The sequence below is a fragment of the Pteropus alecto genome, unplaced genomic scaffold, assembly GCF_000325575.1.
Source record: "Pteropus alecto unplaced genomic scaffold, ASM32557v1 scaffold101, whole genome shotgun sequence".
NCBI lineage: Eukaryota > Metazoa > Chordata > Mammalia > Chiroptera > Pteropodidae > Pteropus > Pteropus alecto.
The window spans coordinates 12,960,459-12,974,438 of record NW_006432945.1 but is presented as its reverse complement, the minus strand read 5'-3'; the positions used below and the strand labels follow the sequence as shown (position 1 = coordinate 12,974,438).

Sequence of the window (13,980 nt, the reverse complement as noted above, 5' to 3'; positions counted from 1 at the left end):
ATGAGTCAAAATTTTAGATCCTTGGTCAGATCCAAAGGGACTGAGGAGTACAGCACTTGCTGATGGTATAAATCTGGTCAGAGAATAAAGAAAGGAATTCATAAGGTAAAGTTATTAATCTTCCCGCCTACTGTAAACATTAAATTCACTTAAAGGAATCTATATATTTACCTTAACATGAATAATTCCAAAGAGATCTGGAAATATGGACCTTAAAAATTATTCATTGGTACATTATTCTATAGTTCATGTGTGTTATTTCTTGAAAAGATTATCCTCTCTTGCCACATTTGACAAAAACTTTCCCAGATCAACTGTGGCTCAATAAACTTTTATTATTTTTTGTTATTTATTTTTATTCAAAAGAATTTGTTTCCCTATCACAAAAAAATTAGATAACCGCACCACCAACAGCAGCAAAGTCCATAGAGTTACATTGATGGTGGAGAGCCCACTGGGTATTCCCAATGTCCCGAAGGTCACAGAGGAAGAAAAAAGGTAAAAGAAAAAATACTCAAAACAATCCAAAACCCATGATGACTTTGGGGAGACATGATACGACAGCTTCCGTCTTCTCTCGTTGTCAGCCGCAGATGTACGTCAGCCGGAGCGAGTACAATTTTACTTGCGTAAACCCTTCATACCAACTCCAGCACCTAATTGGGGGAAAGAAAGGATCAGTTTAATGAAATAGTTTCAAAATACAGAAAGAGTTCAATAAATCTTTATTATTATAAATGGAGAACTAAATCAAGAAAATATTTCCTAACTGCTAAAATGTCAAAGAATTTGAAAGAATCAGATGTTAATCCTTTCTTACTTTTAAAGGCTGTAAAACTCCTGTCGATCAGTTATCTTCACTGTTAAGGAGAAAATGTTCAGGGTAAACTTCATAAAACAAATAGATGAATAAACTGGCTGGTGCACTGCATGGATGTAACGGTTTTGGAATATATGTTGGTATCCTTCTACATTTTTAAGAAAATTTTAAGTATTGCCATTCAAGATTTTAATCTATTTCTTCCATTGATAAATACTTTATAGTGATCAAGGACCTAAAATCTTGCCTTTTTCTATTGCTTCATTCACATTCTCTAGTTAATCATCTGACATTAAAATATTCTGTTAGTTATTAGAGTTAAAGTAGTATCTTGCCATACAAGCAAGTTGTGGTATCACTAAAAATAAGAATAAGAACAAGCCATGATTAGTTATAAAAAGAGTAGAAGAAATGGCTAAGAAAGGACACAGAACATGAAGGAAACCACGAGCCGCTGTCATAAAGGACTGGGTTAGATGGACACTGAAATTCTAGGTGGTAAAGAATTAAAGCAGCAGCTTCTCCGCCTCTGCTGTTCTAAAGCTGGACCTAACCCTACGCTTCCACAATGGTTTTGGTCTTTGTTTAGCAAGCAGTCTACTTAACATACAGGTCAATGCTGCGGAACAAGATCTTACATTTGTCACTGAGATCTGTAAGCACACATGTAGCTTTGAGCTTCTGTAGATATGTTAGCAATTCCACTTGCCTCAAAGGCCAAACTTATAGAAGAATGAGGTGCAGGTTTTTCAATAAATGGCTTGCCGTAAGAATAAGATGAAGAAAGACTGAGAAACTATAGAGAGCCACTTGAAACATTTCAAGACCTTCTAGCACCTTGCTTGAGGCTTACAGAACATAGCACGCATCATTTAAAAAGCCTGGCTTTTATTTAAGTTGTCCATGGCTCTATTATGAGGTTTCCAAGTAGAGAAACGAGCTGCATTTAAAAAAAAAGTATATATACCATGTAAATTAGTTTGACCAGCTAACAGCACAGTTGTTCTGCTTTGAGTTTGCTCATTTCTCCTCTGCAGCATAGTGTGTTAGGCTTGGATTTGCTCCCTTGGTTTCTGGGTCATTCTCCATTCAGGATGAATAGAAAGAAGCCATGGCAAAATTATATGCTAACTGGCGGGGGAAATAAGATACATATTATTTTTTTAAAAAAAAATTTCCTGATCTATCAGCAGAGAATACGTGGATATAACTGGTATTCACAAAGTAAGTGCTGATCAAAGCTAGGTACTAAAATCTTCCTCCGAGATGGCGCTTTGTTTAAAAAGTTCACTGCTTAGCTCAGGATTTATTAATTTAATGTATCATGCCCATGTGCTAAACACTCAGTGGTATAATCAGATACAATTTTTACTTCCTTGAGCTCCTAACTAAAAAAAAAAATATGTGGAAACTATGTATGAATTTGTGACAGAGACTGTGTGCCAAGAGACATTTAAGTGTTTGGATTACACTAATTGTATGATCACAGGATCAATCAATTTTCAACTGAACACTAAAATACCTTTTCTTCCCTTGGTAACTCGGGAAAAACCTACCTGTTAGGGAAGAGAAGGAAGAGAAACACAAGGAAGAATAAAATAAGAGTAAGACATTATGAAATCTGGTGACTGTCTAAGCACCTCTTGCTATATCTTGGACCTTGTCCACTGAATGCCCTGTCGGGTAGTTGCACTGGCATAATGGAAGCTAAACAGTGCTTGGCCCACAGTGAATGCCTAACAGTCTTCGTCTGTTTTTCATTCTGACTACCTATCAATCCATTCGGCATTCACATCACCTTTAACAAGTACTATCATCATCTCCATAGTTGCAAGCTACTTATTCTTTTCCCCTTCAATCAAAACCTTTCCAAGGAGAGACAGAGACCCATGATTTGGAGAGATCTCTAAGGCTTAGCACAACTCTGTATTTCCATGTTACAGTTACAGTCTGTTACAGTCTAAAAACGGAACCGAGTTTAATGTTGAGATGTATAAAATAGCTTACCTTAATTGTACCCTGACTGTTAGCAGCAATCAGCACATTGGACTCCTGGAAAAGAACAAGAACTTTTGAAGCACAGAGACGGATTTTCTGGAAGGCAGGCCAAGAGAACAGCCTCCTCTCTACCCTTCTTTTCTTCACCTCACCCTAAGACAGCAACAGAATCTGGAGTGGAGAACCAACATTTACATGTTTTGAACTATAAATTTTAAACCCCAAATCCAATATTTTGAGGATTAAATTTGAATAAAAATAGTAAAGTTGCAGAGTAGAAAACTTTCAAATGTAAAAAAGAGAGAGAGAAAAATAGATTACTAGTAGAAGGAAAGCCAAGAGGAACAAAGACTGAAATAAAGCACAAATGAAAGTAACTTGAGAAAAACAAAGTGTACAACCCTTTCCATAGAAAACTCCCCCTTCATTCAATTTTTCCTCATAAAACACCAGTAATTGATGTAAAAGCTGCCAACATCTCTGGCATAAATCTCTATGGACAGCTAACTAGTATTATGAAAAAACACGTGAATATCCATCTGGAGGAAAAAAGGCTTTCTTTCTAATCATTCTATCACTCAGTATATGCATTTTTAATAACTTGGTGATTATTGGAAATAGAGTGTATGTGGTAACGTAGTTTTATATTCTAAGCTTTAGGAAAAAAACATTTCTTTGGAAAATAGGCAGGGTGGGGAAAGGAACAGATAAGACTGAGTTTACCAGAGGGAATCTCATGAAGTGAGAAGAACTGGGATGTGCCTCCTGCTGGAGACGGAAAGTCTCATAGGGCTCTGGAGCCTGGGAACGAAAAGAACTCTTTTCGCTTTTGGCTCAAACTGCTATAGAAGCCACATGGCTGATGGAAAGACCAAGTCCAGTAAGAGCTATGAGAAACACAAAGCGGTCAAACCTCAATGAAGGGCAGACAGCATCTGCTTTGGAATAACCTACAAGCTTCATGACACTGATGAAAAGAAGAAAAAAAAGACTCGATCTGTATACTGGGAAAGCTACTTCATCTAATTTGAGTTAAACTTTAGTTTCTTTGCTATAAGGAATCTGTGCTCTACTAAATAATGAATTTCTATTTTTTAACTTTCCCTTTGATTCCCAGTGAAGTTACTTCTGAAAATGCTCACGTGTTTGCTATTGGTGTAAGAGGAAATAAATAATTTATCCCACTATCCCCCCAGTTTTTGGTATCAGAATATTCTTTGGACGTAGGTGGGAACAATGTTAATGGTCCCAGCTGTATCAAGAAGGAATAAACTCATGCTTTATTCTGGGGTAGGCATGGGAACTGCTGATAATGGGGTTTGAGACACATGACCCCAAAAGATGGCACCTTGGCATAATCTTTTAAACTGAAGAAGTCTGAGAAAACAACAGAAGCAGGAAGGTCACCCTAACCCTCCTCCCCTGAGAACAGGTCATAAAACTCTCATTTGAGAGGCGCCCACACTATACGCAGAGGAAAAGAGCACCCTTATCTCCATAAACGAAGGGACGCCAAGAAGCAGTTAACACACAGGTCTTGCTAAGTGTCCCCCAAATTACAATAATTTCCTATCACATTTCTATCTGACCACCTACTCTTCCCGAAACCTAGCATAAAATACACGGGCCTGTTTCTATGGGTCTTCATTTCCTTATGGAGGCTCCTATGTCGTGTAAAACTTACATTAAATACATCTGGATGCTTTTCTATTAATCTGTCAGTTTAATTTTCAGACCTGGCTAGAGACCTTAAAAGGGTTAAAAAAACCCTTTTTCTCCCCTACACTGGTATTTTCCTAGCTGAGGTTTTGCCTTAAATCAGCACATGTACTCTTGAAAACAGTAACATGGTAATATAGTATTCACTATTAGAATTAGTGTCAGTATCCACTTTGGGAAATTATGGACTACTTCTGGGGCTGAATGTGCACAGAATTAATGCTTCCACATTGGGAGTGGAGTGGGATGAGGGGGCAGAAAGATAAATTTGGGATTTATCTAGTCTCTTAATGACTTGAGTTCAGAAGGTGGTTGGAGTGAGTTTTGGGTATCCTTAGGGAATATAAATAACTCTGAGTTGGTCAAGGGGCAGCTTTTCTATGCCTGCCTCAGGAAACAAAAACAGGCACTGGGTGGTGTCATACGGATTTCTCTTTAGCAAGAACTTCCAGTACGCTGTGTGACATCGCAACTGCCACCAGAGGACCCAGACATGATTCTTCTGTGCATACCTTCCAGAAATGAAGCAACAAGTAGTACTGATCAACCTAGTTTCTGTTTGAGGACAGACTCCAGTCCCCGAAAAAGCAATGGCCACCATCATTAGATGCTGCAGTCACCCAAAACTGTTCCCTCTGCTATGGGAATACACAATGTCTGTGTGATGAAAAACTTATAGCCCAAAGCTCGCTCTCTTTCTGCCATTCTAGTTCTAGTCACCTTTCAATACAAAGGAGGAAGCCACAGAAACCTAGTAGAGATGAGGGCTCACCCTGGGAGGTAGGGAGAATCCACTTCTGTCAGTTAGAGATGATGAATTACATGACTCACACTCCTAATTCTTAGTAGAAGAAAAGCTTGGAAAAGTATGGTATATTATCATACAGTATGAAAGATTAGGCTCAAGTAAATAAGAGAATATAGTTAGATCACCACATAAGAGGAGCTTGAAAGCTGTACAATTACTTCACTTAACTCAAGAAGGAAGAATAGTGTCTTTTTGTAACCTCAGGACTATTGTGGCATTAACAGATGATGCCATCTTAGATGCTATCAGAGGGTTATTTCTAAACACCTTTTTCTGTGGAGACATAAATATTTCACTTACAAACAAGCGAACACGAGAAGTGACTGCCCAGCTGGATCAGTCTTTGGGACTAACATACAGGTATGTGTATAGGTGTCCTAAGTGTGCCCTAAGAATTCTTAGGAAAACTCAAAACTATTCAAACAACAAACAATGGAAGAAAAGTGATAGTTTTACATCTTGATCTGCCCCCTCCCTACAAAGACCATGAACTTTAAGGGATTCAGGATTAAACTGTCTTTCAGATAGTCACGTATTAACTTAAGATAAATTAATTTTTGCATGCAACAGAAAAACGAAGCCAGGTCGTCTACTTCGGCACAGAGGTATGGGAGTGATAAATACAAGGTCATTACTGCAGGTTTTGAGGGATTCTTGTTTGCATTTTGAATGATCGATAATTCTTATCTGTAGCTGTAGTCTGCCAGAGCCTTCATGTAAATAAGTTCTGGCTAAGTGGTTGTTTTCACTTGCTTGTGAAGTAAAAATGCCAACAAGTCATTCTCATTATTTTCTCCCTCTTTCTTGGAAACTGGCAGTTTTGCTATAAAACTCTCCTCAAGGTTAAGTTAATTCTGCACCTAATATTTTCTTCTTAATATAAAGAGATTAAGAAAAGATGATGGAAAAATCAGCAAGTCTTTTATAAAAACAGAAGACACATACAAAAATACCAACTTGTATATAAAGCAAGTGATACTATACAAACTGAGAGTGAAGCAAACTAGCATCCACTGGAACAGTTCCTCTGCTGGCTTGCCTATAGAAGTTCCAGCATAGCCTCTGATTGCGCCTTCATCTCTAGAACCCCCACCGGCCTCTACCGATAACCGTGGATTAGTTCAGCCAGCGTGGTCCCTCAGAAAAACATTTCTATATTCGTTCCATTCCTTAAACAAACAAATCACTAAATAAACGAACGCCACCTATTTTCAAAAACTGTAAGAATCCTCAAAAACCAGTTAAGATGGAGACAGAAGTAACCAAACTTGGCTATTATTAATCCAGCACACTAAACCGGAAGAGCTATTAATCCGAACGGCAAGGACAGAAGGACCTGGCGTGCCGGTGTTAAAGGCCATGTGGAGAGGGACGATCAGACACGGTCGGCTGTCTTAAGCCAGACAGAGCCCTCCATGTTTATGGAGGGTCACTGCAATTTGTGGACAAAAGGCGTTTTTCGTTTGTCCACGTGGTTGGTTCCTGCAGGTTCCATTTTTGGAGTGATTCATTACTAAGAAGCCTTTTGTTATCCAGTCTTTTCTGTGCCAACTGCCTGACTGCATCAAATTCTCATTTAAACACACTTTAATGCATTCAAATAAGCTATGGAAAATAAACAGGATTCGGGTAACAGAAAAAGACCATTAAAAAGGCATACAACATACAAACTCAAAGTGATCTTTACTCAGGAAGAAAAGGCTGAAAAGAACATGTGCAAGGGAAGGATCGGGGTACACAAAAATGTCACATTGCCACCCTTCCTTCACTCCCAAAGCTTTCCGGCGTCTTCTCCCTTCTCACCAAGTGGCCCCAATCAAATTAATTTTCCTTGCCACACAGCACTCAAATATTACCTCCGGACATCTACGATTTCCCTCACGTCGATTCCTCTAGACCTATGGATGCTCTCTCGAATAAAGCTTGAGGACCACGTGCATGTCCAACAGAGAAAACTGACTCTGTATTGCTGACTGATGCCGAGGAGGGCCTCTGAGCATGGAACTGTGCGTTTCTAAGGGCACTATTTGCAACATTCCTCCGGAATAGTCTGGCAAAGCTGTTTTAAGAGCTCTGTGCTATTTTAGGATACCATGTAACACATTAGAAACAGCAAGGGATTTAAAACAGGGAGACCTGGACTCACATTTTAGTTCTGCCATAGTATTTCTTAATCCTGAGATTCAATTTCTTCAACTAGAAACAGATAATCTTAGGGTACTTCAAAAAAAATTTTATGAAAACTCAAAGATAAAATAGTAAAGTAGCTAACCAAAAGTGAACAGGCATCAAACAAATAAGTGGCAGTTATTTTTATTAAAATACGTTAACCTAAATTTCTTTACAATTAAAGGGCAGTTGTCCTAAGTATGACCGTACACTACTGTATCATCCTAGTCACCATATTTATGATCTTATAAAATTGATTAAAAACATAAAGTAGGCTCTCCAGATTTAAGAAGACTTAAATTTTATCTTAATTCTAACTCTTTCCTAGAAACTAAGTAGCTGCTGGTGTTGATATATTTTGCTGTCAAAGTGGAAGCAAGGAATGTAACTGGGGCCACACTAGTGAAATACAACAATTACAGAAGAACATAAGTGAATGGCAGCTGGCAGACTGCGTTCTATAGGTGCAGCAGTGGCTGTGAGAAACCAGAAATCATGGAGATGAAAAAGCTAAAAGAGGGATAAAAAAGTAGGGATTGGGTTGGAAAGGATGAGAGAATTCAGGTAAGTGGGAGGGAGGGGGAGCAAGGCAATACATATATATGGGCAACAACATGAATACGAATTCAGGGGTAAGAACAGGAATACGGGACCGTGAAGAAACTTTCTCAATATATGCTTTGTGGTGGAAACCAGAAATAAGGTTGGACAAGTAGCATTATTCGATTCTTGAAAATCTTGAACACAGCAGTTGAGATATAATGTCTAAGATCAAGCACGTGAGGAAAGAGAAATCATTAAATGAAAGAGGAGGAACATTTAAAATTCTATCATTACACTTAAAGGTTGACTTCTAATTACTTAAATTTGAAATGTGAGCTACCTTTCAATCAGTTTTCCTATTTTTTTTCTATAATTGAAATTCGATTTTCTTAAGGATTATATTTGTGAGGGTAAAACACAATTTTTAAATTAGATAAAGGTACCTGAAGCAAAATAGATAAAATAATCAAGCTCAGCAAATATATTTATCAAAATTTCCTCTAATTTTTAATGATGGCCAAATATACAAGTTGGAGTCACATGAAACACTTAGATTGAAAGAAAGTTTTCTGAATGACCAAGGTGATAAGCAACGTCCGACTCTATCTGGATTCCTCTGTGTAATGATTAAGGACATCCGGCAGTGCGCAAAGGCGGGCTGAAGGGATGTAAAGGTGTTAGGAGTACTCTATGAGGGGCGGAAAGGAAAAGGAATGATATGAAAAGCACAAATGAATGAAAGAAAAGAGATAAATACTGGAGATATTTAAAAGAATTATTGCTATGTGATGAATAATTACAAGGAAGATTTTTTTTAAATGCAACAATGACGACTTGGGAGTTTTAGGCTTAAATGACTTAAAAAAATGACAAAGCCAAAAAGAAACAAGGATGTTAATAAGTCAGAAGCTAAAAGACAAAATCGAAGGAATGGCAATTTGTAATAAATTTCTTCTGGTTTACAGAATAAATTCCCAAAGAGCTCACTGCTCGATTTAAATTGACCTCTCTTCTTCCTGTGGCCATTTAGAGTCTTTGAAAATTTAAGTAAAATTTGTTAGCCAACAAATACAAATAAAAGCTCAAAACCTGATTATTTTAGAGCACTTTATTATATACAAATCCCATGGGCAGTGTTTTAAAACTGGCAGTTCTGGAGCTTCCAGGCTGGCGAACACACTGAAGTGACAGAAAAATGGCCTGCCCAGAGTACACAGAAGCCCTGTGCCTCGCCATCCCCACCTTATGCATCTTCTCTATTTCACTGAGTTGCAGCTCAGTTATAATAAACTGGTAAACGTCTGGTCAAATCTGGCTGCTTAAACATGAGGATGTGCTGCCTCTGGGGGAGAGATCTTGGACTCCAGCTTTAAGATCCTGACTCACTACAACCACTACAAGAATGTTCTATAATGTTTTCCATTAAGATCAACAAGAACCTCAGCCTATTACCCAGAGTTTCACTTGGAGCTGGTCTTTACGACATCTTAGAAAGTGACCAACTTCCAAAAGGCCCTTGTAAAGCCTTTTTATGTGGCCCTTGGAAGGGTCTGAGATAGGGCCTACTGCTCCTGTGATACAAACAGGTCTGCGGTGGCCATTCTTGGCAACACTTCGGGAACCCTTGTTTTTATCCCTTCCCAGGTGTAAACACTATGGGATCTCTATACGTTTCCACAGGTGGGATCAAGATTAGCTGTGTCAGGGCTGGGATCTCTGCTTTTCTCATGCAATTCGAGGTTAATTAATAAAATGAAAGAAGAAAATTATGTATCCCATAAAGAAAAAATAAAACAATAAAAATAAAGGTTCCTGGGTCTCACTCTCAGAAACTGATTTAATAAGCTTGAAGTTTAAAAATTTGTTTTTTTAATACATATCCCAGGTACTCAATTGTTCTGAAGCAGATGATCCACAGATCACACTTTGAAAACACTAGTATAGATATTGAAAAGTGTCTATAAATACTGAACTCAGAGAAAGGAGAAATTTGTGTTTTTCTGCTTTGGGTCAGGGGGCTGGTAAGAGGGACTTGAAGAAGAAAGATTTGTTTATTTTTCAAAAAATTTTTATGAGTGCTAGTTACCAGATCCCACACAAGGACAAGAGAATATCAAGATATAACAGGCAAGAGTTTTTAACCTAAGGAAGCTTTTGAGTTTGGTAAGAATGATTATACATGTAAAGACTCATCTGTAATACTTTCACAAATCTGTAATAAATTTATTTGGTTAAAAAAGTATATTGAGTACTTGAGTTTGAATTACACAAGTGGCTCACAGAGATTTCGTAAAGATAACGTCACAAACGGAGATCTATGAGAATTTAAAAGAAATAATATAAAAGAGGAGCTGAGAACTGGGTGCAGTTTGCATGTACTAGTCAATGTCCTATTTTCTTTCATCCTCTCATTCTCATATTTTAAACATGTCCGTGACAGAGTAAAATACATGAAATCAGCACGACTTCATAGAATGCGTTTTGAATTCTGCCTACATTATCAAGTGACATTGTACTCTCAAAGCATTCAAGTAAAACCGAAGAGTGGGTTAACACAATGAAAATTAATTCAGAAAATGCTGACTTTTACTGCATGCAGAATCACAAGTTCTTGAACATTATACAATCATTTTAATATTTACTGTTTATGAGGTCATAGGAAGAAGAGATAAGAGCTGTTCTTACGAGACAACTTTGTAAGATTGAGTTATGGAAAAATATATGGCCTTCCTCGTGAAGCAGAAGATCCCTGTCACCAGCAGTATTCAGAAAGCTTGAAGGATATCTCACTAGAAATACGATATAAATCATTTCTACAGTGGGAAGAGGTAAGGCTACATCAATCTACCCAATGAACACTCTGCTACTATTGTGGCAACAAAAGTCAACACTGTACTTGAAAGGCTTCCGGGCTCACGGCATTATAACACATAACAAACACAAGCGCAGGAAATGGTGCCTGGACACAGTGAACAGCATGGACAAAGGCATAAAGCTAAACAAACAAACAACACAACACAAAACGTATCATGGGGTGCTTGAGGAGCTAATAAGCAGTTCGATGTTGGGAGGGTGTTAAATGTGCCTATGTAAGTGGTAGGTGACCATGCTGGACAGCTGGGTGGGGTCTGATGAAAGACGGTGTTAGATGTCACATAAAAAAGCTTAGACTTTATTCTGTAACCAATAATCATGTTTTTCCATACATATACTTCAGCATATGAAACCAATTCAAGTAGTATTTATTAAAACCTTTTAAGTCAAGGAAATTATATTCGATATTCTTTCTTCCTTTCTACTACTAACATGGAAATGTGTAGGAACTACCAAAAGATAAACATTTAAAAACCAAACTAAATCCCTTTGCATCTCAAAATATTTGACACTTTTAAGCACAGGGGGGTAATAATGAAAATTATTTTAGGTTAATGGCATAATTCAGAATGCACTCTCAAATTAACGTATTTTTTTCCCCTTTAAAAAAGGCAAAACAAACAAACAAAAAAAATCAAAAACCAGTAGCTTAAAGATTTGTGTCAATTCTATGCTTCAAAATTGGTGTACTTCAGAAAGACAAATACTATTTTTTATAAAAAGTATTTAATGAGAAAAAATTATAAAAGAACCATTGTGATATAGGTCAAATTCCATTACAATACATGTAAAAACGACAATGAAATACTTAAAATGTCAACTAGCACACCTATTAAATCATATTTTGTTGATTTCATTACAACAGTCACCACAAAATATCTAACGCGACAAATGTTTTCACAGAGGTGAAAGAACATTAAAGTTGAGGGATATTCACACTCAATGTAATTCACGTAAGGAAGAAATAAATGACAGGTTCGGTTCCATTTTCCACCACCTTCTTGTCGCCTCTCTCTTCTCCTCCCCACCCCGCTCTAGTACGGACACTAACGGAAGTGGGGCAGTTAGGAGGAGATGGGAGCCACAGTCTTCCCGGAAGTCAGGGTCCATGCTCAGAGTCTTCTTTCCTTCCACGCCCAAGACAGACAAGAGTTCATTCAGATTGGCCCTCTTCCAGTCAGGAAAATTTTCTAAAGTGTTATAAACCATCCGGCTAGAGGAAAGAAGAAAGGAAAGGAAAGATAAAAAGAAAAAAGAGAAACAGAAATGAAGGAGAGAAGAAAGAAAAAGAAGCTCCTATGTTGTCTCGGTGTTCAATGAAGAATTTAGGATGAGAAATAGCTTTTAAGTGTGGGAAGTCAATATATATTAAAGGCAATGTTTTGTTTTGTTTTTTTCTGGTAATTAAAGAAAAGAAAAAAGATTGCACCTTATTTCTTTGTTTGCGTTTCTTCTTGAAGGGGATAAGGGAGCAGCAAAATCGAACAGACATTAGGCATTCACAATTACAACTATTCCCTCTCTAACAGATGCTGGAGAGCCATTTCTGCCTCTTGGTTACTATGTGGTAATGTCAATCATCTGTTCCCAAACTTGATTGTTCACATAGTTTTCCAAGGAGACCTGGGGGACTTTTCAAAATACAAATCTCTACCCTCCTCCCCGCTTCCTCCCCCAATATATAGATTCAAATAGCTTCATTATTAACTTATTTTGGAGGGAACGATCCCAAGGTGATTCTGATGATCACTCAGGTCTGAAAATCATTGGTGTAAGTAAATTTTATTACAGATGTCCTCTGCACTTCAATGGAAGTAGACTGGCTTTTCGCATGTGCTTTAACTTCCCTCATATTGATAATCTGACGCTTTATACACAGCATCTACTAAGTTAGAGAGGGATGCCTCCCTATCTATATCTTAGATAAAAACATACATAAACTGAAAAAACATGTATGCCGTGTCTCTGAGAGAAAACAGAATTGTGAAATAGTGCTAATGCAATAGAGAAAGGGAAGAAGAAACAGGCTATACATCTAACAAAAGTATTAAGCCAATAATAAATACCAATTCCCCTACAGCTGCATGTACTTTAAATGTTTTGTCACTTTTGAAATTCAACAGGCAAAGGCCTGGAGGTTGTATCTCAAGGGGAAAAATGGTAATTATGAAAAAAATGATACTGGGACCCATGAATGTTCATTCAGGAACACCTGTTTTCCTAAACTGATGTAGTGCTAGTATTACCAATGAGTTTTAACTGAGTCTATTAGATATTAGAAGTATTTCCCACCTTGACTCCAGCATTTCTTTGGTTTCAAAAACTGCTATTTAATTAATTATGCAACAAACATGATAAAGGCCACGCCTGAAGGACTGTATCATTCATTAATACTAGTTACACATTATGTACAATTTGCTTGGTGCTGGAATTAAAAAATAAATGATGTTAATAGCAAACACTTACATAGTTCTCCAAATTAGTCTCAACCCTTTATGCACACTAACTTATTTTGAGTTTATAAAAACCCTAAGAGGTAGGTTACTATTATCATCCGCATTTCATAGATGAGGAAACTGAAGCACAGAGCAGTTAAGGAACTTGAGCCAGGTAACAGAGTTAGTTGGTAATCTGACTCGAACCTAGGCAGCCTGGCTCCATAGTCTGTGCTCTTACTCAATACGCTATGATGCCCTTTCCCAGGAAGTCTGCAGGTTAGTAAAGGGTATGTGGCATGAATATCAATAACAGCACAAGACAGTATATTAATTCATTAAACAAATATTTTTAATGAGTAGAAATCATGAGATTTTGGCAAAGAAAAGATACGCTTAAGAACACAAAGTTTTAGTAAAAAACATTTTAGAATAAGTGTTTCATCATATAAAATTTTATTAGAAATAAGAACAGAAAGAATAAGATGCTGTCGCTTAACATGGATATAACTTTGTATAGTATGGGTGATAACACAGTGGACGGAGTCCCAAGCCAAGTTTTGCTGGACTTGGTTTTAAGGAGGGAAGTTAAGAAAACCATTACCCTGATGGCC

At 37.4% G+C, this 13,980-nt stretch overlaps 1 protein-coding gene and 1 non-coding gene across 2 annotated transcripts in view; both read right to left on the bottom strand.

Moving 5' to 3' along the window:
- Positions 1–315: 315 nt before the first annotated feature.
- COP1 (COP1, E3 ubiquitin ligase) overlaps positions 316–13,980 on the bottom strand; it is a gene marked incomplete at its 5' end in the record, with an annotated part of 101,619 nt that continues 87,954 nt past the window's right edge. Inside the window, 2 exon segments of the mRNA XM_025044000.1 lie at positions 316–656; positions 2,828–2,872. Coding sequence (XP_024899768.1) covers positions 639–656; positions 2,828–2,872 — 63 coding nt within the window.
- On the bottom strand, positions 6,702–6,841 carry LOC112476540. Its single transcript, XR_003045134.1, has one exon.